Source organism: Protopterus annectens, chromosome 7.part0 (assembly GCF_019279795.1).
Source record: "Protopterus annectens isolate FY-2018-M chromosome 7.part0, PAN1.0, whole genome shotgun sequence".
NCBI classification, from domain to species: Eukaryota; Metazoa; Chordata; order Ceratodontiformes; family Protopteridae; genus Protopterus; species Protopterus annectens.
In genome coordinates this window covers 1,741,654,765-1,741,681,455 of record NC_056739.1, presented here as the reverse complement: position 1 = coordinate 1,741,681,455, position 26,691 = coordinate 1,741,654,765, and the positions used below count along the sequence as shown (strand labels likewise).

The 26,691-nt window shown below is 40.7% G+C and overlaps 1 protein-coding gene across 1 annotated transcript in view; it reads left to right on the top strand.

The window, feature by feature from the left end:
• The first annotated feature begins 2,775 nt into the window (after nucleotides 1-2,775).
• The window catches only part of NGRN (neugrin, neurite outgrowth associated), an 89,052-nt gene continuing 65,136 nt past the window's right edge, over nucleotides 2,776-26,691 (top strand). Inside the window, exon 1 of the mRNA XM_044078282.1 lies at nucleotides 2,776-3,187. Coding sequence (XP_043934217.1) covers nucleotides 2,892-3,187 — 296 coding nt within the window. The 5' untranslated portion in view covers nucleotides 2,776-2,891. The remainder of the gene's footprint in view (nucleotides 3,188-26,691) is intronic.

Below are 26,691 nucleotides of genomic sequence, written 5' to 3'. Positions count from 1 at the left end.
AATTATTATTTTAGTAAAATCTAAGTTTATAAAAGCTATGACGACCCACCACTGGACCAGTAATCAAGGAGCCTCAATTCTCACCACTGGCACCTGTGGGGGACAGTCACTAGAAGGATAACAGGTACACACACAGTATTTCCAGATGCAGCTCTCTGCATCAAGTGCAATTTCCCTTAAGAGCACACAGACACCAGTCAGTCTAGGGCTAGTTTTTCCCTCTTTCTCCAGATCCGCAATAAGACTCCCCACTAGCACAGCTATACAGTTGAGATCTCAGCTGAGTGTTCAAGCCAAGGACTCTAGCACCATCTGTGTCCAACCAGTGCTTTGTGTCCCTGCCCAAGTAGCTGACACACACACACACACTTTGAGATTTGATTTACACACACACAGACACACACCTGGGAAAGGCTGACACAGGTTTACTAGCTATGCCCCCTTCTGCCAGACTATAAAGTAGGTGGCTGCCACCAGACACTCCTGCCAGCTACCTTAAGGCTCTTCCAAGGGTACCCAATATACTGAGTGAAATTAATATTAATACAAATTGTAGTTTGACCAAAAGCAAGGCTATTGGGCCCACACAGTGTCAACAAATAAATATGCAAGTACTCTCAGAACTTAAATGTCTCTACAAAGATCAGCCACAATGAAGGGTTTAAATATATTCAATAATACATAATACAAGAACAAGTAAACACTATACAGTGACATCAGTTCAAAACCACAGGAAATATTTAAAATAATATTGCAGGCCAGGCTCAGACAAATAAAGAAAAATAATATTTAAACTAAGCTTCACTATATTCCTGTCTAAATTTGAGAGAATTATACTATTCCCAAAAGAGCAAGGCAGATGATGTGGTGAATGGTCCTTCTTGTTGTCAGGTCATAGGACCATAGGAGGTTACTAGGCTACCGGCCCTGGAGCCCTTACAAGACTAGCTAAGAGTTTATCCCCAAAAAAGAAGCCTCAGTCAGCACATGTTGCCCCTATCAATGAGGGACACAGGTGGAACCCCTGGGACATATTTGTGGTTTCCCAACCACTCATCAAGGTAGCGCTTGAAGAGGGGCAGCCTCTGGGAGACAAACTTGTCTCTCCAGCATGTTTTATTGATGTTGCATATTAGATTTAGGCCTTTTGAGTGGGTAATGCGAGAGGAGTTGGACTTACCGATATAGAAGTCCAAGACAGAATACAGAATGCTCTGTCTCACTAAGAGACTTCTCAAAATAATATCTAAAATATTACTGCTGGGATAGCTTACAGAATGACATCACTTCTTGTCATCTGAATTCTAGTTCCCATGCAAAACCCCACTACTGGAAGCTCACAGGACGTAACACCTACCTGTAAAAAACACACACACAAGGGCCTTTGCTCATATCTTTGGCAGGTGCTAGAAGTCTTACAACAACTGCATACCTCTATGCTTCCAGAGCAGTGATTAGTTCACCCCAAAGACAATACAGAAGGCTTCTTAGTACAATAGTGCATATACATTTCTGCTCTCTCCAGTAAGGCACACTGTGCATATATTTCAAACACCAGCACTTTACAAATACCTTTTCAACACAAACGTCTGTACAAATCGGTTTGATATGCACATGACATGCAGTTCTGATACATTTGTAACACCAGCATCTTGTATGAATCAGTTTGATATTCACAAATGCCATATAATTATTTAAAACATTCCAGCTAGCTGTGCTGGTAGTACCTCCTTTCATCACAAAAACAATAATTAAAATATGTCCCTATTTTTGCCCCCCATTATTTTTCACTTTGTCCAGATTTCTTACGTTAAGAATCTGAGTAGTATGGCTGGCACAGAGGGCAAAGGTTGTGAGCTGTAACTCCTGTGGGACTTGACTTGATTCCCTCAGACCCCATTTGCCTATTGTGTGACCTCCAGTAAGTCACTTAACCAGATACTGACTGCAGGGAAACTGGGAATTTTGGCTAGGCTCTTCAGTGGTCTCCTGGACTTCAAGCCTAGTAACTACTTATGGACATCTCTCAGCACACTGAAGAAAACAGCATAACACACTAGGATATAACCTGGTCTAGCCCCACTCTGTGAAGCAACATGATGGATTTGCACCCCTCTTTAGACAACAGGGATCCTCTAGAGGGAGACCATCCAGGTGCAAATTATATGGGGGGGGGGGGGGTCATATAATCATTAGAACCAGAGAACAAAGGAAACTGTGAGGAAGTTGACCATTAAGCCTTGATGTCACCAGCAGCCAAGGCCATAAAAGTCACACAACTACCACCCCCATGAGGAAAAACGAAATTGTGGCATTTATGCATAATTGATTATGACTTTAATGGCTACCATCTGTTTCTCATTAATTTCACTTCAACTGTGGCCACGGTGGTGCAGCAGTTAGCGTTGCTGCCTCACAGCAAGAAGTTCTCCGGTTTGATGCTGGGGTGACTTCTGTGTGGAGTCTGCATGCGCTCCCTGTGGTCGCGTAGGTTTCCTCCCATATCCCAAAGTGTAATAAAAAAATTAAAGTTTAAAAACTACAAATTTTCCCACACTAGCTAGGGTTAAGCAAAAAAAAAAACTCGTTTCCTGCATAACAATAATAATGCAGCAATCACCCTCGAATAAATAACCATTTTGCATAACCAATAAAGTACTGATATACGTTTATTTACAACAAATGAGTCAATAAATAAAAACAATTATGCTTCTATACAGGTTCGGTAAAAGAAAAGCAAAACAACAGGAGAAGTTCACTCGGGTCGAATGACTAACTCCACCCCGTAACGTCAGCGGGGTCCTTTCAACCATGGTAATCTAACGAGGGCCCTTAAATTAAGTGGTATATGGTCACTCTGTCTTTTTCAAGAGGCGAAACGTAACCCTAACATGAATTCTGCTGTTGTAAATTTGTTTATTGAAAATTTTAGCTTCTGTTGTTTACGAACCCAAGGAATTACCCGTTATGTTTCAAGATGCCAGAACCTCAGTCCTACTTGCTTTCCTTTGATAAAGGTCACCACGGCAGTTAGAAATCTTTCGTGTAGTACATGCTGTCTGAAAGGTAAAGGTTCGAGACGCAACCTTCCGGACTGGGAGTTTAATCAGCATCTTTCTGATTCCGAGATGGGCTCTGAAGATTCTGGAACTGACCCTTTAGAGCTAGCAGTGCAGGAGGAGATCCGGTAAGTACAGGGATACCGGAATATGCAGTTTATTTATTTTTAGCTGTCAACTGCCATAACATAATTGTGTCTGTGACACAAGTGTAAACGTGTGCTGTATTTTGAATCACTGCACAGAAATTTCTTGGAAGCGTAGAAGTGAAGCTAATATTGCACATGCATGGTACGTGATCACGGAACAGTATATATTCAAAAGTTAAAGAGAAACGTGCAGTTACACCTCTCGGCATCTTACCCCAAGTAATCTGTACAAAGCCTGACATAATGGGGGTGCAAAGGTCCAATAATAGGGACAGATTTTTAAATATTGCTCTTATAAACTTAGAAAGTTGCTAGAATAGCAGGGTACGTATTAAAATGCATTTTTCTAAAGGATATGATGTCTGAAACTCAAATGTATGACTTTACTAATTTAATTCCTCAAATTATCCCAGTAATTTTCTAGAAAACCAAAAATTTTCTGAGGAATAGAGTGAATTTTTGGGGAAAAAATCTGGACAGTTGAGATTTATACTGCTGTAACACACTCTTAACCCCTGCCACATAGGTAGATAGCACTACAAAAGAGTGGTAGGAAGCTGTTAATTCAGAGTTTAGAAAAAAAAAATTCAAAGAAAGTGGTTAACAGCTTCCCATTGCTATTTTGTGGTGACCACTGATTTCTGTTAATATTCCATTGAGTGACTAGAGCTTAACAGCAGTAAGAGATACTCAACAAGCATGCCTTTTCCCCCAAATTTAGAGCATAATTAAAGTGATCCTTACGCTACAAGTCATTATCTTTCCAAAATAAGATGCATCGTAGAACATTTAGATCCTAGCACAGGCATATTGAGGGCTTCTACCCTGGACCCACCTGTTCTACAACTGTCCCTGTTCAGAGGTGTGCACAGAAAGTTCCTATAGCTTGTGTGTGTGGATGGTGGTGGCTGGGAACAGTGAGATTATTATTTTTCTTAAAAGCTTTTCTCACAGTCGAACCGCAGATGTGTGCACAGAAGTCGCTATAACTTGGTTGGGAATGAGGAAAGTGTGGTCATTATTTCTCTAATTTTCCTAACAATTAAACCTAAGACGTACTATTCACAGAAGGTCACTGTGGCTTTTGTGGTGTTGTGACATTGTAGTCATTTCTTTTAACCTGTCACACAATCATACTTCACAAGTATGCACACAACATATAGCTGTTAAAGAGGCAGTGTACGGTCTAGGCTGGAGTACCTAATTGTGATAATTTTTATTCTCTTCTCTTTTATCACAATCAGATATCAGACGTGTATACAGGTGGTTAATTTAGGGGGGAAAGGGGTACAGAGAAATTGTGAATATACATCTGTGATCAATAAGTTAAAATGTGTTGTGTTGGTATATTCTGGTTGTTAAATGGATAAACAGATGGTAGCTGTCTTTTAGGAGTGGGTTGAATAGGCAAGCTGTATAGTGTGTGACATCAGCAACTTGAAATATATGATTGAGGCCACTTATTCATTCACTTTTATCCCAGTCTAATAACAAAGGGATACCCAAAAGGTGACTGTCCTTTTTTTTTTTTTTTATATATATATATATATATACAGGAAGACGCATAGTATTTTAAGATATAGTTCATATATTTTTGCAAGCATTTATTTTCTTACTTCATTGGAAACTGCATTTTGTCAACTTTGATCATTAAGCCTTGGGCGCAACTTATTTCTTCGTTGAAAGAAAAATAAGACTGGATTTCTGTAATTAGTTGTGGTTTTAGTCCAGGCTATAATTGCAACAAAAGGATGGGGAAAAGCTATAAAATGTACCTCACATGATCTAGAATCTTAGAGCTTCTGAGGTCCAAGCAGCCTTCTGACTATCAGCTTAATTCTTTTACTTCCTTCACAGTTATATTGTAGTCTTGGCCATTTAGGGAGTGGTGAAAAGATGCAGGAAGAAAATGAAGAGCAAGAATGAATATCATTGTTTAACCACAATTTTTGTTCAGCCCATCTTTGGCTGAAAACATTTTTGGGGAAGAAAGCTCCAAAGATACAGCTCAATTTTTGTTCAGCCCATCTTTGGCTGAAAACTAGGGACTGCCCCATTTAAATACATAACCCGGTTTATCAACAAGGTTTGAAACATTTTATAACACTGTAACATCTGGATAAGAAAAAAACATGTGAGTTGCATGGTTTTGTCAGATTTCTGATGTACAACAATCCTTTTGACTGTATCTTTATGTATTACTCCATATTATATACTTGGTTGCATAATAGTGTCAAATATGTCCTTGCAGACACACTCCTCAAGCTGTTTAACTAAAGTTTAGTTACTGGTTTCATCCCAGATGAATGATGCACTGCAGTACTGATGTCCCACTGTAAGGGTAGCCTTACATCTGACCTGGCTAGCTAAAGTCCTATCAGCCTTATCTGCAGAACATGGAGTGTGTTATAACTGACCTTAGAAACGTTGATATCAAGACTCTTGTTTGAATTGACCCTTAACAGTTTGGCTTTGTGAAGGGTAGATCTTGTCTTTTTAACCTGGCAAACTTCCTTAAAAGGGTTACAGAGACTGTAGATGGTGGCCATGCAGTGTACATGGTGTATCTTGTCCTGGTGAAGGACTTCAACACCATTCCCCATGGCATCATACAAAAGGTAACTGCGCGGCTAAAAGACAGAATCCACATAGTGCAATTTGAAGGTGCCCCATCAGTAAGTGTGGATATGAAAAGTGGTATCCCTCAAGGCTTGGTGCTAGAACATCTCCTTTTTTTGGTATTTACTTCTCTGAATTTTGAAAAAAGGATGGACATGGCTGTGGTGAATACGTATTTTAACAAGAGGGAGGAGCGTAGGGTGACATACAAGAGTGGAGGGAGTTGCACACAGGTGGACTATGTCCTATGCAGGAGGGCCAGTGTGTTAATCGCTATGTAATCCAATGTAACTACTGTCTGTTTATTTTAACTGTGCAGCTTTTCTCCCCGGGCCTCCGCTGAAAATGGACCTACGTCCAGTCAGGTCAACAAATGTAAATAAATAAGTTTGAAGGAGATTAGAGACTGTAAATTGGTGACGGGGAAAGTGTAGTTAGGCAGTATAGAATGGTGGTCTGTAAAATGAAGTTGGTGATTAAGAAGAGGAGGAGGAGTGTGAGGGCAGCACCAAGGATAAAATGGTGGAAATTGAAAAAGGGTGATTGTGAGGTGGAGTTCAGAGAAGAGTTAAGACAGGCACTGGGTGGCAGTGAAGAGTTACTGAGCAGCTGGGTAACTACAGCAGAGCTAGTAAGGGAGACTGCTAGAAAGGTGCTTGGTGTGACATCTGGACAGAGGAAGGAGGACAAGGAGACCTGGGGGTGGAATGAGGAAGTATAGGAGAGTATACAGAGAAAGAGGTTGGCGAAGAAAAAGTGGGATTGTCAGAGAGATGAAGAAAGTAGACAGAAGTATAAGGAGATGAGGTGCATGGCAAAGAGAGGTGGCAAAGGATAAGATGTATGGAGAGTTGTATAAAAAGATGGGCACTAAGGAGGGAGAAAAGGACCTGTACCGATTGGCTAGACAGAGGGACCGAGCTAGGAAAGATGTGCAGCAGGCAAGGGTGATAAAGGATAATGAGGGAATCATACTCACAAGTGAGGAGAGTGTGTTGAACAGATGGAGAGAGTACTCTGAGGGGCTGATGAATGAGAGAAAGAGAAGGTTGGATGATGTGGGGATAGTGAATCAGGAAGTGCAACGGATTAGCAAGGAGGAAGTAAGGATAACTATGAAGAGGATGAAGAATGGAAATGCTGTTGGTCCAGATGACATACCTTGGAAGCTTGGAGGTGTTTGGGAGAAATGCCAGTGGAAATTTTAACCAGATGGTTTAATGAAATATTGGAAACTGAGAGGATGCCTGAGGAGTGGAGAAAAAGTGTTTTGGTACTGATTGTTACGAATAAGGTGATGTGCAGAGCTGTAGTAACTACAGAGGGATAAAACTGATCGGTCAGAGCATGAAGTTATGGGAAAGAGTAGTGGAAGATAGGTTAAGAAGGGAGGTGGTGATTAGTGATCAGTATGGTTTCATGCCAGGAAAGAGCACTACAGATGTGATGTTTGCTCTGAGAGTGTTGATGGAAAAGTACAGAGAAGGTCAGAAGGAGTTGCATTGTGTCTTTGTGGACTTAGAAAAAGCATATGACAGGGTGCCTAGAGAGGACTTGTATTTTATGAGGAAGTCGGGAGTGGCAGAGAAGTATGTAAGAGTGGTACAGGATATGTACAAGTGTAGTGTGACAGAGGAGAGATCTGCAATGGGAGTGACAGATGCATTTAAGGTGGAGGTGGGATTACATCAAGGATCAGCTCTGAGCCCTTTCTTATTTCAGTGGTGATGGACAGGTTGACAGACGTGATCAGACAGGAGTCTCTGTGGACTATGATGTTTGCATATGACATTGTGATATGTAGTGAGAGTAGGGAACAGGTGGAGGAGACCCTGGAGAGATGGAGATGTGCTCTAGAGAGGAGAGGATTGAAGGTCAGCAGGAGTAAGACAGAATATATGTGTGTGAATGAGAGGGAGGACAGAGGAATGCCGAGGGTGCAGAGAATAGAGTTGGCGATGGTGGATGAGTTTAAATACTTAGGATCAACAGTTCAGAGTAATGGCGAGTGTGGAAGAGAGGTGAAGAAGCGAGTACAGGCAGGGTGGAATGGGTGGAGAAGAGTGTCAGGAGTGATTTGTGACAGACTAATACCAGTAAGAGTGAAAGGGAAGGTCTACAAGGGGGTAGTGAGACCAGCTATGTTATATGGGTTGGAGACAGTGGTATTGACAAAAAGGCAGGAGTCAGAGCTGGATGTGGCAGAGTTAAAGATATTGAGGTTTACACTGGGTGTGATGAGGGTAGACAGGATTAGGAATAAGTATATTAGAGGGTCAGCTCAGGTTGGACGGTTTGGAGACAAAGTCAGAGAGCCAAGATTGCGTTGGTTTGGACATGTGCTGAGTAGGAATGCTGGGTGTATTGGGAAAAGGATGCAGCTGCCAGGTAAGAGGAAAAGAGGAAGGCCTAAGGTAATGTTTATGGATGTGGTGAGAGAGGACATGCAGGTGGTTGGTGTGACAGAGCAAGATGCAGAGGACAGGAAGAAATGGAAACTTGATCCGCTGTGGTGACCCCTAATGGGGACAGCCAAAAGAAAAAAGAGACTTCTCTGATCTCCAAGTGGACAGCCAAGACCTCTGGCTAACAGTCTACAGGTGACTGCAAAATGGAAGTTTTTGTTAAGTCACAGCATGACATCAAAACTCTTTTGAATGGACTCTCCCTAGTAAACTCTTGGTGTACTAAAAATAAGATCAAATTAAATGCTTACAAGTGTAGTATCACTTTTGGTAGACAATCCCTCTCCTCATCATACTGCGCAGCCAACACATGACTACAATACACAATGAAAAATTTGTCAGTGACCTAGATATGTGGGCTGGTACATAGGTTCATAGGTCAGTACTAGGCTATCGGCCCTAGAGCCTATACAAGCCTAGCCGTAGCAGTTCCCTGGATATTTCTGCCTACAGTATTTACTTCCCTGGGCCCCTGTCTAGTAGGGCTACTGATGTGATTCCCGGGGTGAATTTCCTATCACCCATCCAATTGTCAAGGTTTTTCTTGAAGAGGCCCAAGGAGGCGCTCTGCTTGACATGTATGGGCAGTCTATTCCATAGTATGGGGAGTTTGTGGGTCAGGAACCTATCCCTCCAGCATGTTTTATTCATTGAGGTGACAAGGTTCAAATCCCTGGAGCATGTGGCTCTGAGGGACTGGGATTTCTTTAGGTGGAGCATGTCCAGCAGTTCTGGGTTGGACATCGCCTTGTATGTTAAGCAGAGATTGCCTTTGAGTAGACGATATGCTACAGGGTATAGCTGGAGTTTTTTAAGATGGTCAGAATAGGGCATCTGCTTTAGGCCTGTGATTCTTTTAGTGAGGTATTTCTGCGGCCTTTCCAGCTGTTGCAGATGTCTTGTGAGGTACATACCAAATGGAGCATTGCACTCTATAATGGGTCTGATAAGGGATGAGTACAGAGGGACAATGACCTCCCTCTTTCTGGATGAAAAGCCTTTAGTGATGAGGTGTGCCACAAAGAAGGATTTCCTTCCGATGTGGTTATTGAAGGTGAGACCGCTGTCCACCTGTGTTCCTAGGTCTCTTATCACATTTTTTGGTGGTGTGTATTGCCACCTGTGTAGTAATTCATGGGTACTTGGTTTTTCCCAAAGGGGATTACTGTACACTTCTTGGCACTGAGCTTGAGTCCGTGGCTTTGGCACCAAGCATCTGTCTGTGTAAGGCCCTTTTGTAGGATATCCACGTCTTTAGGGGATTCAGTGATGGCTCCCAGTTTGTAGTCATCTGCAAACTTTGTCAGCCAGAGTCCCTTAGTGTTGGCCTGTACTTCAGAGAAGTAAATGACAAACAACAGTGGTCTCAGGACTGACTCCTGCGGTATGCCACTTGTCACTTGTCTAGAGCTGGATTTAGAATCGGCTACTTTAACAGTGTGGGTTCTGTCAGTTAGCCAGTTAACAACCCATCTTGCGACATAGGGATTTATGCCCAGATTGGTTAGTTTATCTATGATTCCAGAGTGGGGGATGGTGTCAAAGGCCTTGGCAAGGTCCAGATAGGCTGTGTGGACCGTCTTGCTCTCATCCACAGCTCTGGAGACTGATTCGAAGAAATCAAATCAGGTTCAGGAGACACGACCAGCGCTTCACAAACCCAAACTGGGTTGGGTCCAGTGTTTGAAGGTTGCCAATGTCTTTGTTCATACGCTCCATGATGATGCGTTCCATAGCCTTGCATATCAGGCTCGTCAGACTGATTGGGTGGTAGTTCCCGGGATCCAGGATGGATCCCCCCTTGTGGAGTGGGATGACTGTGGCTGTCCACCACTCATTGGGCTCGAAGCCTGAGGTGAGGCTGTGATTAAACTTGACTCTTAGGTGAGGTGCCAGTTCATTTTGCAGTTCATGTATACAGCCCGGGATGTCATCTGGTCCCATGGAAGCTGTATTCTTGGCTTTTTATAGTACAGTTTTTACTTGTGAGGTCATGATTACCGGGGTTTGACAATCTACTGGTATTATGAAGGGCCCCTTAGGGGGTGAAAGGGGGGTGAAGTTGCACTGAATCTATCTTCCAGGATATTGGCAATGTCTTTGGGATCAGTATATTTAGTGCCATTCTGTTGTAGCTCAGAGCATATCTGAGCATTGCCATTTAGATTCTTAACATAGCTATAGAATGCCTTGTGGTTGTCTTTGGAATCTTTGGCGATTTTGTTTTTATAGTTGGCTTTGGAGGATTTAATGAGGGATCTCAGCTTCTTACTGAGGCTGATGAGGGAGTTTTTTGCATCCTGGGATTTTCCTCTCTTCTGTAGCAGTTTCTTCCTTTTGTTGTGTAGTTTGTTTATGGTTGGGGACCACCAGATCGTCTTTCTTTTTTTTTTTGAGGAGTGCGTCTTGGTTCTGTTTGGGATGGCACGATTCATGCATGAGTGGATGTGCTCATACAGTGCCTTAGTGCAGGATTCAGCAGTCGAACCTATGGTTCCTGTCATCATGGGTGTCATGAAGTTTGTCACTTCTGACTTGAGTAGCATGAAGTTGGCTTTGCAGAAGTTTTTTATGGTTGTATCCTTACTGGGGGATGGGGTGGTATGTGGATCAAGGGTGATTTGCTTATGATCAGACTTGACCAACGAGGGGGTGACCACTGGTGTGGAGCATCGATTTCCCATGTTGGTAATGACCAAGTCTAGGATATTGGAGCCCCTGGTGGGACTATGGATTAGTTGATCCAAAGCATTGGAGTTTATGAATTCCAAGAAGCGTTGGACAAAGGCGTTGGTACCCGAGAAGTTTTTCCAATTAATGGCAGAGTAGTTAGTCTCCCAGTGTTAGGGTATATGGTTGTATCTTAATATTTTCCAGCATGTTTAGAAAGATGTGGTGAGAATCTTAGGGCATGGTGGGGGATCTGTAGCAAGCTACAACTTGGATTGCAGTCTTACCTAGTGTTAGTTGCACCTGGAGAATTTTCAGATGCATCGTGTTGGGCAACTAGCCTTGAGGTGTGAGTATCCTTGATGAATGTGTGCACTCCTCCACCTTTAGTGTTTTGGTCCTGATTTGGTGGCCGAAAGGTGTTGTAAGAATTGTAGCCTGGTATTGCCAGGGTGCTCTCTGTAGCCTTGAACCAGGTCTCAGTTACTGCACAGACATCGATGTTCTCCATTATTAGGAGTGCCTCGAGAGAGTGCATTTTGAGGTTTGGACTTCTAGCATTGAGTAGCATTACCTTCAGATTTTGCATGTTTGTGTCCGTTACGTTAGGAGTTTTGTCCTTTGAGCCTTGCCTAAAAAAGGCACTATAGGGGTGGCAAGAGCCTTAGCCAGTATCCTGAATCCCAGGGGCGATAGGTGCAGACCATCTCTGGCAAAGCATCGCGGTTTGTCAATCATGTTATCCCATGTCATTTTGTCTTTGTACTGTGGTATCATTCTGGGCGAAGGCGGGATGCTACTCAGGGCTAGGGTCATACCTGCCTAGGAAACATGATCTGAGAACTCTTCCATGTCTCTCTTCATGTAGTCCAGGGAGGTGCTTCTCAAGTCATTCACGCCAACATGGACAATGACAGAGTCATATTTGTACTTGTTGTGGAGTGACTTGTGTGTGTGTTATGTGGCGGATTTTGGCACCCGACAGACAGCTGACTGTAACTTTCTCCTTGTTCAGCCTGGTTAGTGGGACATCAGTGTGCCTGACTATGGAGTCACCTATGACTAAAATGTTGGGTACGTTGTCTTGCCTTAGATTCTGTTGTTGGTTGGCACACTGGTATTGTGGGCTGTGTGTCTCTTTGGTTGTGATTGGTGTTTGATTGCATTATTTCTTGGGCAGGTTAATGTTGAGGGCCTCCACATATGTGGGTTTGGTGTTGCTATGTTTGGGCATTGATGGTGTGGGTTTTGAGGGGCAATGTGTTTCTTGTGGTGTAGTGCAGGTGTTACCTTCTCCTCCTGACTGTCTAGCACAATCTTGGCTGGAGAGAGCTTTGCTTCCAGTTTGGCTATGTAAGTGCATCTCTCGCATGGTGCAGTGTTGAGTGGTAGGAGGAGAGGGTTGTCTATGTATGTGAGGCAATTGCTACATTGCCCCAGTATGCCCAGATACACCAGGTGGACAGGATAAATCACCGGAAGCTGACTCACGGACATGCCAGTTTTATGTAGTGCTAGGGCTGTTTTTCCCCTTTCCTTGTTAGGCACTTTGTAGTTATAGGCTTTTTAGTGCCTATGATTGATTTTTTTTTCTCCTTATTAACAAGGAGAGATGAGTGCTTTATCAGTTAAGGTTTACTAGTGCTTTCCAGCCGGTTTCGGGCAAGTGCTAGTCACAGGGATTCAGGTTTTAGTGCTGCTACTTGAGAAAGCAACTGGTTGTAAAGGAAATTTTGAAGAGCAGACTTTCTGGTACCTGGAATAGTTTAACCGTAGCCCCATGGCGGTGCACGATGCGGGAACCCACGCAAACACGTGTTTTTAACTCAGAAACTTGAAAAGGATTGAAATTAGCCCAAAATGGCCAATAAGATAACTTTTCAGAGCTGGAGACAATCTTCTTGTGGCAGATAGACTGCTCTAGTGCTAACCCTCTCACTGATGAGCAGAAAGACCTCCCACTGGCACAGCAAGGTCTGGACCACTCAGAAAATACACTAAAGTCCTGAAACCAACAGATCTAGGATCTGGACTATTCTAGTGTAAGAAAGGGCGGGAAAACAGCAGTACAGAAATTTTTTTTTTTTTTTTGAGATTTAGGCAGTAAAAAGCAGTTTAAACAGTAGCAATGCATAGAAAAGGCAGTCACACTTGAGTGGGATGCCTACAGAATCAAATGCAGTGTAAATTTTATAACTTTTAAGCAAAAACAAGTGTACACAGGTCTACTATGGTTGATTGAAAACTCACCTGACTGAAAATGAAATTACTAGGACCAGTTCACTGAAAGCTCACTTCTTTGAAACTCATTTTGTTGAAAGTCATAAATGGCCTTTTCCCCACTGTAGTGTGACCCTGGAGTTAGTATATAAAGTAAGGGTGGATGTGGGGGGCACATCCCCCCCACATTGGGGGGTGTGGGGGCGTAGCCCCCCACAAATTATAAACATTTTAAACTGTACACAGTGATACTTACAAGTGCAATAAATGACTTTCCAAAAGAGAATATATAACCACGATATGTGGGGGGCTTCACACCCCACCTTACTTTATATACTGACTCCAGGGTCGCACTACAGTGGGGAAAAGGCCATTTATGACTTTCAACTAAATGAGTTTTCAGTGAAGTGGTCCTAGTAATTTCATTTTCAATCAAGTGAGTTTTCAATCAACCGTAGTAGACCCGTGCCCACACAGTAAAAATGATTTTAAATTAAAATGCATCAGAAAACAACAGTAAAACGGCTACAGTGCGATTAAGCAAACACAGCTAGGAGAAAGCCAAAAAAATACTTAAATCAGCAAAAAGTCTCTCCTTCTCGTTTCTGATGCTGTGGTAGTCTGCAGGACGCCCAAACAGGATCTGCCGAGCTAAAATGGTAGCTCTGTCTTTTGACCATCAGGTGACAGCAATTGACAGGAAATTATTTTATTTATTTATTTGACAGCAATTGATTACCAGGAAGGTCTGACTGGGTAGGAGCCCATTTTCAGAAGAGGTCTGGGGAGAAAAGCTCCAAAGTACTACAGAACATTTTAAGAACAGTAATTTTACAGTCTTTAAAAGTAATACAAAAACAAATACAGATTAAAAAAATTATACCAAATTAGATATAATATGACAACATAGATTAAAAATAAATGCAAGTTATATGAAAACTCGATAGAAAAAGTGTAGCCAGTTTATAGAGAAATTAAAGGTAAGTTAGTATAATACAAACAGGAATTGTAGTACGAAGTGAGAAGCCAGGGGAGAGAAATTGGTGGAAGTACGGAAGTGAGAGAAGAAAAGAGAGTAAGGAGATGTAAGGTATGAAGAGGTATTTGTTCACATTTAGGGATATAGTTTATCCTGGTGTTGAGCAAGAAGAGAGACTGCTTTTGGCTAGGAAGTGTTTCAGAATATTTTTGAAGGATGGGAGGGAGGGTAATGACCTGAAGGATAGAGATGAAGCATTCTAGGCCTTAGCAACATAGTGCAAGTACAGACAATGCCCAGCAGATTTGATAGGTTTGTGGACAGAGGAGTTTTTGGTCCTTGTATCGTAATGACCAACTAGGAATATAGTTGTGTAGAATGTTATTTAGTGCTGGACGAGCAGATGGATTCTGGATAATTGTACAGGTGGTAAGAAGCTGTGTATATTTTAGTTGATGGGGTAGTTCTAGCCACTTAAGGCTTTTTAGTGCTGTGCAGTGGTGGGTCCTAAAAGGGTATTTGCTGCAAATTTAATAAATTTGTTGTAGTATTGTTCAAGTTTCAATTTTTGTGATGCCTAAAGGTTAGTAAGGATGGGAGCACCATAAAGAAGTGTGGGGAGGAGCCCTTATTTTTATTATTATTATTTTATTGCTATCATTTATTATTAGCTTATTTAACCTACCTATCTGATTGCCAAAGGAATATCCTCATGGTCTAAACAGGTAATCATTTCCTTATAGTCCGCATTGAATAGGGCTATTTATTTATTTTAAAGAAGCATCATCTTTATTAAAATCAGGTATGACAAAGGCAGTCATACATTTTATATAAATAAAAACAAACCATAGTGACATAATTTTAGTTGCAAACATGGTGCATGACTTATCTATATCTATATATGTCATTGTCGTCAAACATGTAGCTCATTCAAAACCTGCCTTTATAAAATCTCATTCCTCTGCATTTATTGTCCCCAAAATTCCCATTTTTGTATGCAATTTGCTCCTGTCCTTTTCTAAAAAATCCCAATTCCAGTTGTTTTATCTCTGTTACTGTATTCATTACTTCTACTACAGTTGGTTTAGACTTTAATTTCTATTTTCTAGTAATTGATTTTTTGACAGCCACCATAATTAGACACGGCAAGGCCTTATTATGTCTAGGCAATTCTGATTCTGTATCGTAACTCGGAAAATGATTACCGTAGTTACACCAATTTGCTCAACCAGTATGTCTGACAGAGTAGTCTGCAGGGAATCTTTAAAGTCTGCCAACTCATTGCACTCCCAGAAAATATGTTCTCAATTAAACTCTTTCTTCCATCACACTTCCAACATTTGCTGTCTACTTGAGGAAAAAATTTTTGGAGTCTACTTGGGATACCTATGTAAACGCTTCCAAGCAAAGATCATAAATCTTCCTAAACTTTGTTGCATATTTGGTAGACATACATATATCCCCCATTATTTCTTTGTGAATTGCTTATCCAGTCTGTCTTCCCAATCCTTTATAACCTCCTCTGATTAATTCTTGTAGTTGTCATGCAATATTTTATATACTCTAGTAACTATTCCTTTAATAGAAGCTTCTGTTCTAGATTCTACTCGAAAGTCTACCAGTGCTGGTTTCACTTTGGATCCCCATATTTCTTTTTCTTTGCCTATACTCTGATATCAATCCTAGATAAGGAAGGCATTCTCTAGCCTGCAGTCCAAATGAATTCTTGGCCTCTTCCCATTCTAATATCTAATACCTTTCCCTCTCTAATTATTTGCTCCAGGTACCTTGTTTTTTGCCATTTTTTCCAAAAATTCCAGCTCCCTCTTGCCTATTGTCTGTATCCCTACTTGCAGTCATCCCCATTGGCAGAATCTCCTTTCTCGGTTTCCGTGTTGGGTTAGTTTTTAGAAGACCTCCTGCTATTTTGTGAATTTAATATTCTGTATGATTAGTTACTCTCCTTAAAGGTCTGCATCCAAAATTCCAGTCTCTCCTTGTTTCGTGAGCTTCCCCCTGTTTCATCATCATCTTTTTTCCACTTTGAATTATAGATTTCTGCTTGTGCTATCTGTATGTGCCTCAACTGTGTAGCTCTGAAATGCCCCTTTAAATCCGGTAATCCCAAACCACATTGTTCTATTGGAAGAATTATCTTATCCCACTTGAATTTTGCCATCTTCCCCTCACAGATAAAATCCTTCATCTCTCTGTTAATTGCTGTCCACAACTTCTCCTCTGGTAGATAAAAATATGCCTGACCTGTGTATAAAATTAAAAGGACTAAAAGCATTTTAACTGCTTGTATCATGCTGTCCATATCCATATAACGTAGCCTCCAATTTCTCAGTTTTTGTATTATCTTTTGTGTAGTCTCTTCCTACATATCCTTAGATGCCATACCAGCATTTTTTTTTAATCCATACTCCTAAGTAAGTAATTTTAATCTGTACTCCTAAGCAATTCATTTTATGATGGCCTCATAAATGTGGATATTTCTGAACCATTTTGTGTGTGGCTACGTAATTTACAGCTATAGCCTCTGTTTTAGGTTCATTAACTATGTATCCAGGAAAGATGTACAACTGCCTCAAAATGTTTCACAACGCTGAAATGTCCTTTCTGGTTTTATTAGGTATAAGATAATATCATCTGCAAATAGAGCCAGCTTTTCTTGACTACCATACCAATTACATACTTGAATTTCTGAGTCTGTTATTTTCTTTGCCAATGCTTCTAAATATAATGCAAATAACAAAGGAGAAAGAGAACACACCTGCCTGGTTCCTTTGCTGCACAAATTTTCAGAGGAACCCACCCACTTAAATGTTCGCCTCTGATCCCTCATATATCCTCTTAATTGACCTTATAATTTTATCAGGGAATGCAAATGCTTCCATTGCTCTGCTTATTAAGTCCCAGCTTAGTCTGTCAAATGCTTTCTCTGCATCAAGACCCACCAACAACTGGCATTTTCTTACATTCTGCTTCCCTCTGGATCATGAATGTTCTGTTAATGTTGTCAAATGTTTGCTTCCCCTTCATACAACCACATCTATCTATATATATCAATTTTGGCATCACCTTTGCCAATCTTTTAGCCATTCTAGACATAAACACTTTATAAACATGTGTTAGGATTGAAATGGGCTTGTATAAAGCTGGATCAGATGGGTCTCTATCCTCTTTAGGTGTTACAGCCACCACTGCTTTCTTCCAGGATGTTGGTGCTACTCCTCCTCTTAAAATACTGTCAAGCAAAAGCTTCCAGATCTTTTATCAGTTTTTTTTCCCTCCTAGCTTCCAAACCTCCACAGGAATGCCATCTATTCCTGGGGACTTTCCTGTTGATCGGTTATACAGCGCCATTTTTATTTCATCTCCTCCTATCTCAGCTATTAGTACAGCCTGTTCTGCCTCTAACCTTGGCATATTTAATTCTTCCATAAACATTTCTATTTGTACCTTTTCTTGATTTCCCTATTTCTCTGTTTTTTACAGACTTTCATAAAATTTCCTAAATATTTCTAGTACCACTACCAGATCTCTTATCTTCCTTTGTTATAGGCTCACCAAGCTTGGCAGTACCTCTTTCTACTTTCTCTTGCTGAGTCATTGTGCTAAAAGTTTTGTGCTCTGGAGTTATTATTAGAAAAAAACAAAAAAAAAAACAGTTGCTTAACTGCAGTCTTTCTAAACTCATGCATATTGTCGAGGTAATCCCTTATTTTGTGTTTAGCATTCTGTAATTGCTCTGCTTCTTGTCTGTGAGATTCACCTCTATTCTGCAATACTTCAGCATTTGTCAGTCCCTCTAAATATTTTGTGTTACTTCTTAATCATATCTTTTTTATTTACACCCTGTTTTTAAATTCCACTTTAATTTTATCCCACTCCCTAGCTATATTTTCAGAAGAGATTTCTATCTTCTCTAATCATCATCATCTTCAGCCCACTTTTTCCAATTTTCTACATGAGGTTGGCATATCACGTTAAGTGTCGCTATCTCTCTCGGTTCAATGCGTCACACCTGCCTTCTTTGACACTCCTGCCTGACTGTTGCAGATGATCTCTCTCACAGTCCATCCACCTCTTTTCTGGAAGTCTTTGTTTCCTCTTGCCTTCTTTCTGTCTGTCCAAAACCTTCTTCACCAGATTACCTTCCGCTTTTCTGCACATGCGTCCGAACCACCATAATCTGCTCCTTTGAGCTCTTCTGCAATTGGAGCTACTTTGGCTTCTGCTCTTGTGTCTTAATTTCTTCTTCTGTCCCACAGTGTGCATCCTGCCCTCAAGCACTTCATTTCCATCACCTCTAGCTTCCTCATCTGCTCTGCTTTACAGCCCAGGTTTCTGTACCATAGAGTAGTACTGATCGCACTACTGTTTTGTACATCTTACTTTTTAGTTTCTTTGGCATTCTTCTGTCATAGACTACACCTGAGACTCTATGCCAGTTGACTGCATCCCCTCTGATTCTAGCTTTGACCTCTTAACTTAGACTTCCCTTCTCCTCAGCTACCCCTCCCAAGTACTCGTTATTAACCTGCTCCACTATCTTCTCTTCTGTCTCAATTCTCAGCTTCTTCTTATTTTCCCAAATATGCTGCCATTACCACTGTCTTATCTTTGCTTAGTTTCATCCAATTTGCCTTCAGTGTTGCATTCCATTCCCCTATCCTTTGCTGAAGTTCTTGCTCAGAGTCTGCCTGTAATACCACGTCGTATGCATACAGCAACTTTGTTGAGCTGTCCCCTTTGACCTGTTTGCTAATGTTGTCCATCACCAGTATGAACAGCAGTGAGTTCAGAGCTGAAACTTGGGGAACACCCATTCCCACTGGGAACCGTAAGACCGAACACTGTTCATACTTGAATCATTGGGTCCTTGTACATAGTCTACAATGACCAGTTGGACTTTTTCCTCATCTCTAGCATCTTCTCAGCTATCTGTCTCACTGCAAACATTGTGTCAGTTGTGCTGCATCTTGATCTGAATCTGAACTGCTCATCTCCCATCTTATATTCTGCTACTCTGCATATCTTCTTATACTCCTGAGTATTTTCTCTAACTCCCAAGTAATTTCCACTACCCATTCCTTAAATTCCTCCCTTTTCAACAGATAGGTGGAAAAGTGCTAGTGTCTCACTTTTATTTCATTACCTTGTGTTTCTATTTTAGTTATTATTGGCAGGTGATATGAAAGAGTTAATTGGATATGTTTCAAAACTTTCAATTAAATGCACGTGTTCCTGTGAAATCTAAGTTCTTTCTAGTCTAGCCCAGTTTTTGTATCTTGGGGAATAATATGTAAATTCACTCTGGACTCCTACTACTGAATTCACATCTTTCATGCCAAATATTTTCATAAATTTCTTCAAAAATCTTGGAGGGGTATTGAATTTTAATAAAATATTGATTAATATGAATTAGTTTGCATTGGAATGGTTCCTAACTGTTACAGGGTGTACAGGAGATTGCAGATTCTGCAAATTGCAGAGTTGATTTGTATTTTGAAAGAGGCAGCTTTGTGGTCCGACCTTGCCAGTGAAGATGTGACATGGTGTGGGGGCAGTAGTCTCCCATATTGAGAAGTACCAGATCTAGTATGTATAAACCTGTGGAGGCTGTGTGCAGTATCTGGTCAATGATATTTGTTGCCCCTGTGAGTATGAGGCAGTGTGCGTGTCCCAGTTTATAGAGTGGCAGTCCCCCATGAATAGGGTAAGTATCGCCAGTAGGTCTAGATACGAACTATGGGATTTTAGGGGCAGAGAGGGTGACCTGTAGATTTCTAGGATATGGTATGGGACTTTGTCTGTGGTGATGTGCACATAGATAAATATCGTGGCATGTCCTGTTTAACCAATGTAGAGTTAAGCTTGTTGCTAATGTAGATTGAGACTGCTCCACCTTTTGTCCTCCTCTGTGCAGCTGGTGGTCTAAATATGTGGAAGGCACTGAAGCATTGCACTTCAGAGTACTTTCTGCAGAAATAAGCCATGTGTCAGTAACTGCACAAATATCTGTGTCCTCCAGTGTGAGGAGAGCTTGTAGGGTGTGGAGTTTCTTGTTTAGGATCCCAGCATTGAGTGTAACACCTTTAGCTTTCTTTGGATTTTATTTGCAATGTTAGTAGGTTTGTCAGTGTGGCATTGCCTAATAAAAGCTCTAAGGGGGAGGATAAAGTTTTGGCCAATATTCAGAAGTCTAGGGAAGACAGGTGTGGTCTATTAACCATATCCTATGCTGATGACAAATACTGAATTCCTGTGGAAAGACTCCAGAAACTAAGCCAATTATTCAAGTCAATCTGTGACATATATTCCTTGGTGAAGGTAGAATGCTGCTCAGTGCAAGGCACATACCTGCCTGAATCACATATTCAAAGAGATCAACAATGTCTGCCTTCATGTACTCCAGGGAAGTACATCTCAGGCTGTTTCTGCCTTCATATAGTCCAGGGAAGTACTTCTCAGGCTGTTAACTCCCACATGGACAATAACATTCATAATGGTACCTGTGGTGTAGTGACTTGAGTGTGTGCATAACTTTGTAGATCTTCGGTCAAGATAAGCAACTGCCCATTATCTTCTCTTTCTTCAGTCTGGTGAGTGGGGCATCTGTGTGTTGTACAGTGGATTCCCCCTATGACAAAAGTCCTGGGTAATGTGTTGGCTTGCTTTAAGAACTTTGTGGTTGGAGCTTCACTGCGTGTAGATGTGGGTGCGGTGTTTGGAGGTGTTATTGGTGAGTGTTTTAAAGCTTGCAGAATATAGGCATTGTTGTTTTTAGGCTAAGGAGGTCTGTGGGGTTTGGGAAGATTGCTTTTTAATGCCTCAGCATAGGTTGGTGTATGTGTGATGGACACTGTCTAGTGGAATTAGTATATGTATTCTTGACAACCTTGTTTCTATGCAAGATTTTCACCTCCAGTAAAGTCGTCTATGTGCAACTCTCGCATACTGTTTTTTAAGGATTAAATGGTTGTCTGTGAACATGAGACTAATGCTGCATTGTCTGAGGATGACCATTTCTACCAAGCTGGTTACAGAGACATTTGGAAATTGCATATCCATGTTGTCCAGACCTATATTTGGGTGGGCTATTGTAGGTCGTGGACTGATAATACAGAGGTCTCCTTGGTGGTCTCTGGGGTTTGGCACCAGACTAGGTTAGCTTGTGCTTGATGGTAGTGCTGTTTATTGAGCGAACTGACTACTATAAGCTTGTCTATGCAATGGCTTTGTTTTAGGCACACTAAATTACATGTTTTGGTTCTAAGGGACATTTTATAGCTAGAACTTTCTGAGTGTTTGTGTCTGTACTGAGTCTTTGTGTCTGTACAGGGCACTGCTAACTTTTTTATTGTAATAACACCAAGAAAGATTGTTTGTGAGTGTAATGTTACAGCAAAACAACTTAAACTACCATGGCAAGACAATTTCAAGTCTTGGGGACTTTTAGACTAATTTAAAGGAAAAAAACAACAGATAAAGTATAAATAAAACAGTAGCTCTCTAAACAGTTAACAGAAGTGCAAAATAAAAAAAAATCGTTGTCAAGGATGGGTCAGAGTTAACTTGGGACCCCCTCAATGTTTGTTGAGGGTGCTAAGCAGGTGGGAGTTCTGGGAAAATGAGCAGGTGATAACTTGTAGTAAGGGAGGTGCAGTACTGGTTTTGTGGGTGGGCTGTTAGTGTTATAGGTATATGGAAAACAATCGGTGGGAAAGTACTTTAAATAGGTTACAATAGCAAAGAAAGGGGGGGACTTTGGAAGTCAGAATACCATAAGGGAAAGAAGCCAGAGATGCAGCATTTTAAAACCACAAGAAAAGGTTGAGAAATTTCTAGAATTTCAGAAACTGTAAGGTTAATGTCTCAGTGGGGAGTAGAGCATACTGTAAAAGAACAGGGGAAAACCAGTAGCAAGGTAAACGGGCATTGGAATGCAAAGCTAAGCAGGTGTATACAGCAGTAAAAATTACTGAAGCACAAACCATGGATTACAACTTGCAATACTGCCACTACTGCAATCCTGCCACAGACTAAAGCACCAGATTATGCGGACATTTACCAGTAACAGCGTATTAAATGAATAAATGAGGTTCAAATGTGGGTTCAAAATACAAAAAAGCTACCTTTTACATGTACCTAGTTCAGCCGATGGAAAAAATTACTACATATGTCAAACCATTAGCTTCCAAAACAGGAAGTCAGGTTTGTCTGTAGGACTCATCCTTCGCTTTTAGAAGAGGCCCTAGACACCATGTACATCTCCATATTTGGCCCCTTACATTTAAATAATAGCATAAAAATTTAAATCAGCTGGACTAAATTGTCAGAAGCCTGGGAGAGGAATTGGTCTGAAGCACCGTGAAATCTAGGTCAAGGCAAGCTAGGCTATAGTTGTTTAACTTTAGGTGCATTGTGCCCCTCTGCCCGTCCAGTATCAGAAGCCTGAGTGACTGCGACCTCAAATGAGATTTCCAGGAACTTCGTCGTTAACAAAAAAACAGCTGATCTGGACCCTTCCTTGAAAATGACAATATGTGCCTCCAATGCACACTACAGACACCAAATATGTAGGTTCTTGCTAAATTCATCCAGTCATTGTTCAGCCACCAGTGCATCACACTTCTGAAATCCTTTTGTATCTTATTTAATCTCTATTTGGATTTTCTGATGTTTCCTACACTTCCTTTTATTACACATGGGCTATTGCCTTGTCCTCAAGTGTCGTGTTACTTCATGTTGTATATCTGAATACTGTTGTTCCTGTAACTCACAGTCAGTCTTATTTTTCCACATTTCTCCTGCTATCAAGAACAAAGCCTTTGTCAGCACAAAGTTCAGTGGTCTGGAGCACTGTTCAGTCATGGACCTGACATTTTTAGAACCTCTCTCTGTTCACTACTGCCCTCAAGGCACACCTAGCACATCAAGTTTGCAGTTGCATCTGTTACCAAACCCTAAGAAAACTTTTCCATCATTTTATCACATAAAGAAAATTGGATTAGAGCAAAGGAAACCCCAAATAGTCACTGAGCATTCCAGAGTTGCAAATTTAATATACAGGCAGATCCTGGTGAAAAAGTACTCTTGCTTAACAGCACAAAATCCATATGCCACCCATAGAAGTTTTGTTTGCTTTTCTGACACTAAAACAAACTCCAGAATAAAACACCAAACCTGGACACAATTAATAGAATAGGATTATTTATACCAATTAGATACCAATTCGATAAACTTCTTCAGATACCAATCTGAAGAAGTTTATCGAATTGGTATAAATGAAAGTGCTAATCCTATTCTAGTAATTGTGTCCATGCTTTTCTGACACTGTTTTCCCTAGTTGCCTGCAAATTATAAATCGCACCACTGTATTTGTTCTTCTGCTGTAACTTAAAAGATAAGAAATACAGAGTTACCGACAGTAAGACCTGGTAGATTAAAACTTCCTACTACGTTTTTACTGATCTGTGTACAAATAGGCAAGTGTTGGGGTCTGTGGCAGCATATTTTAAAATGCACAGCTTCAAAGCAGGAAATATGGTTAGCATTTAAGTTGGCAGGAATGTTATAAAGTCCCATGGATAGTCTTCTAATTCTGCCATGGGATTTTTTTGATAGATTCTTCAGTGATTGTTGAGTAATTAGGCAATGAATAAGCTATAGGTACAACTTTCTGTAATTGCTGGGCAGAAGATAAAGTTTAAATTAAGAGTACCTATTAAATTCCTTCACAATATCTTTTGGATTGTGTAACATCAGAGCATTGACTGTAACGCATCTTTATTGTGTTAGTGTCGATTTCATCATAATGTATTGGTAGAATAGCTTGTAATTTTGAGAGCAACTCGACAGTCCTGTTTCACGTTTAGATTTCTCCATAAAACGCAACTAAATTTCTTTGTAATGCTAGTCAGTTTAGATTTATTACATCTTGTACCATATTTGTTTTATAAATTTTAAAGGTTCAGTGTTTTCTTTCTTGTAAAGAACAACTAATTTCATGATCCACCAATGTAGGAATTGGAGATTTTTAATATTTGTTCCAAGAGTTATGCCATACAGGACTGATTTGAGTTAAAATATTCTTCAGTTTGGGGTATCCATAGTCACTTTCTTTTTCTGAAAGATCCTGACAGTCATTGGTTTCTAAACTTTGTATAATATTGTTATAATTTAACAAATGATAGTCGTATTTCGAAGTGTGTAACTGGCTTTGGTACCAGTGAAGAGTTAACTCAAAAGTCCAAGAATTCTTGTTTAGATGAGACTGAAGAAGGGCATGTCTGAACATTATTCTAACAAACTGTGAAAAGTTGTGCCTAAAGTATTTTTATTGAGAGTTGGCTGACGAATTTGGTGTTTAAAAATCTTGTTCCATAATTGATGGGGAACTAACATTTTTAATGTCCTGTAATGCAGTGAACAGCATTTCTGAGGATGGGAAACAATCTGATTGAGCAGTTTAGTTGCTAAGTCATTTTGGTTTCTGTTATATTTTGCTTTTGTAATACAGTTCATCTACTGACCCAGTTGTTAAAAAGCTTTTGTTCCTGACTGATCTGACTCTAGGTGATTTGGTTATGTTGTAACATTCTGACCCCATATAAAATGAGAAACAGTGATGATGATTGCCAATAAAATAAAACAAGAGGCCATGGCTGTTGCAACCATCTCTATTCTCCTCTTGCCTCCATTACGTCTTCTTTCCATAGAGATCCCACTAATCCCCATACTAACTGCTTCTCATCTATGCAGTACTCTGTTACACTCTCCTCCTCTATCTTTTCCATGAACATCCCTCTCCCTAAAATCAAACTTCTTCCCCCTCAATCTTTAGCATCTAAAACCAAGACCAAGTACTTGACCTATAACCCGCTTAAATTCAAACTTTACCACCTTCATGTAGCCCTGCTTCTATCAGGAGACACACATCCAAATCCTGGGCCCATCCATCACCCCACCATGCATAACTCTACCTCTCCCTACTTAATAAACTCATCCTCTCCAACCAAACCTATTTCCTTTTACTGTATGAACACCCATAGTATTCTAAACAAAGTTCGTGAAATCCATGCCTGGATAGCCATCCACACCCCTGATGTCATCACCCTGACAGTGACTTAGCTAAAACCCCAAACCTCTGATAAAGACATTCTCCCCCCTAGTTATAATGTACTCCGCATAGATTGCCAAAACAAAAAAGGGGGGTGGCGTAGCCATCCTGTACTCCAACCACCTCACTCTTGCAAGTATTATGAAACTGATCCCATCCTTTTCTCATGCTGAACTACTGACAGCTTGACTTAGTCAATGACCACACCACTGTCACAGTAGCAGCCATCTATATTCCTTTTCTCGAAAATATTCTTTTCATACTTTTCTCAACATATCCTCAATGAAACTATCATCCTTAGGGATGCAACATTAACTGGTTAACTCTCAGTAATCCATACTCTAATACTCGTATTAATTTATATGGCTTTACACAGCTAATTTCCCAACCTACTCATACAAACAACTGTCACACATCTAGTACTCTTATTGACTGGATACTTGTATCTAATCCTTCTAAATATCATAACCCTGAAACCCTACCAAACACCTTGAGTAATCACTCTCCTGTAAAAGTACTTAGGTTCACTCCCTACTTCTCAAAACCTCCAGAACGACTAAAAAAACAGTAGTAAAAGACCGGACTCAGTAGTGTGGAAAAATAAAAAAACTTTTAATAAAACAATACACACTTCATAAGCCCTTTCATCTCTCTTAGAGACTTCACCAGTCTAATGTACAACTCTTAAATTTTCACAAATCTTAACTCAACACTCCTGACCAAACTTGAATCTACCTATAAAAATTAACAAGGTAGCTAGATTTGCTGCCCAACAAGCCTACAAATCCCATCTCTCTCTCACTCTCACACACCCCTAAACTGGCTTGAATTACCACATCAGCTTCTTCTCTCTCCGCTCCAGATCATCTATTCTGTCCTATGCCAGCCTTCCTTCTGTCCTATGCCAGCCTTCCTGCTGCCTGGCAACAGTATCCCCTCTCATCTCCCATTATTCTCCCCCAGACCTCTCCGAAGCTGTAACCAAGACCTTCTACAAACCCAAGTCTAAATTTGGATGTAACATGTACAGCTATCACCCCACTATTGCCTGGAATAGACTCCCACTAGAAATCAGGACCCTTACATTTCCTAAACAGTTTTAAGACAGCCTCCAAAGAGCATTTTAAAAATCACTGGTCCTGCCACTGCTCTCTCCCTCCTTAAAACATCCCCTACTTCCCATACCTTAATCTACTTTCTGCCCTTAACTCACTCTTCTCACTAGCTCACTCTAATCTTCCTTGACTACTCTTTCTACTGTCTTCTAAAGCCTATTAAGCAAATCTCCTCAGAGAAAGATTCTATTGCAGTTGTCTTGCCTTCATGCAACTACATTATGATAAAATCAGGTTTTTGTAACTACTTACCCCAAAAACTATATTTATCTTAATGATGTATT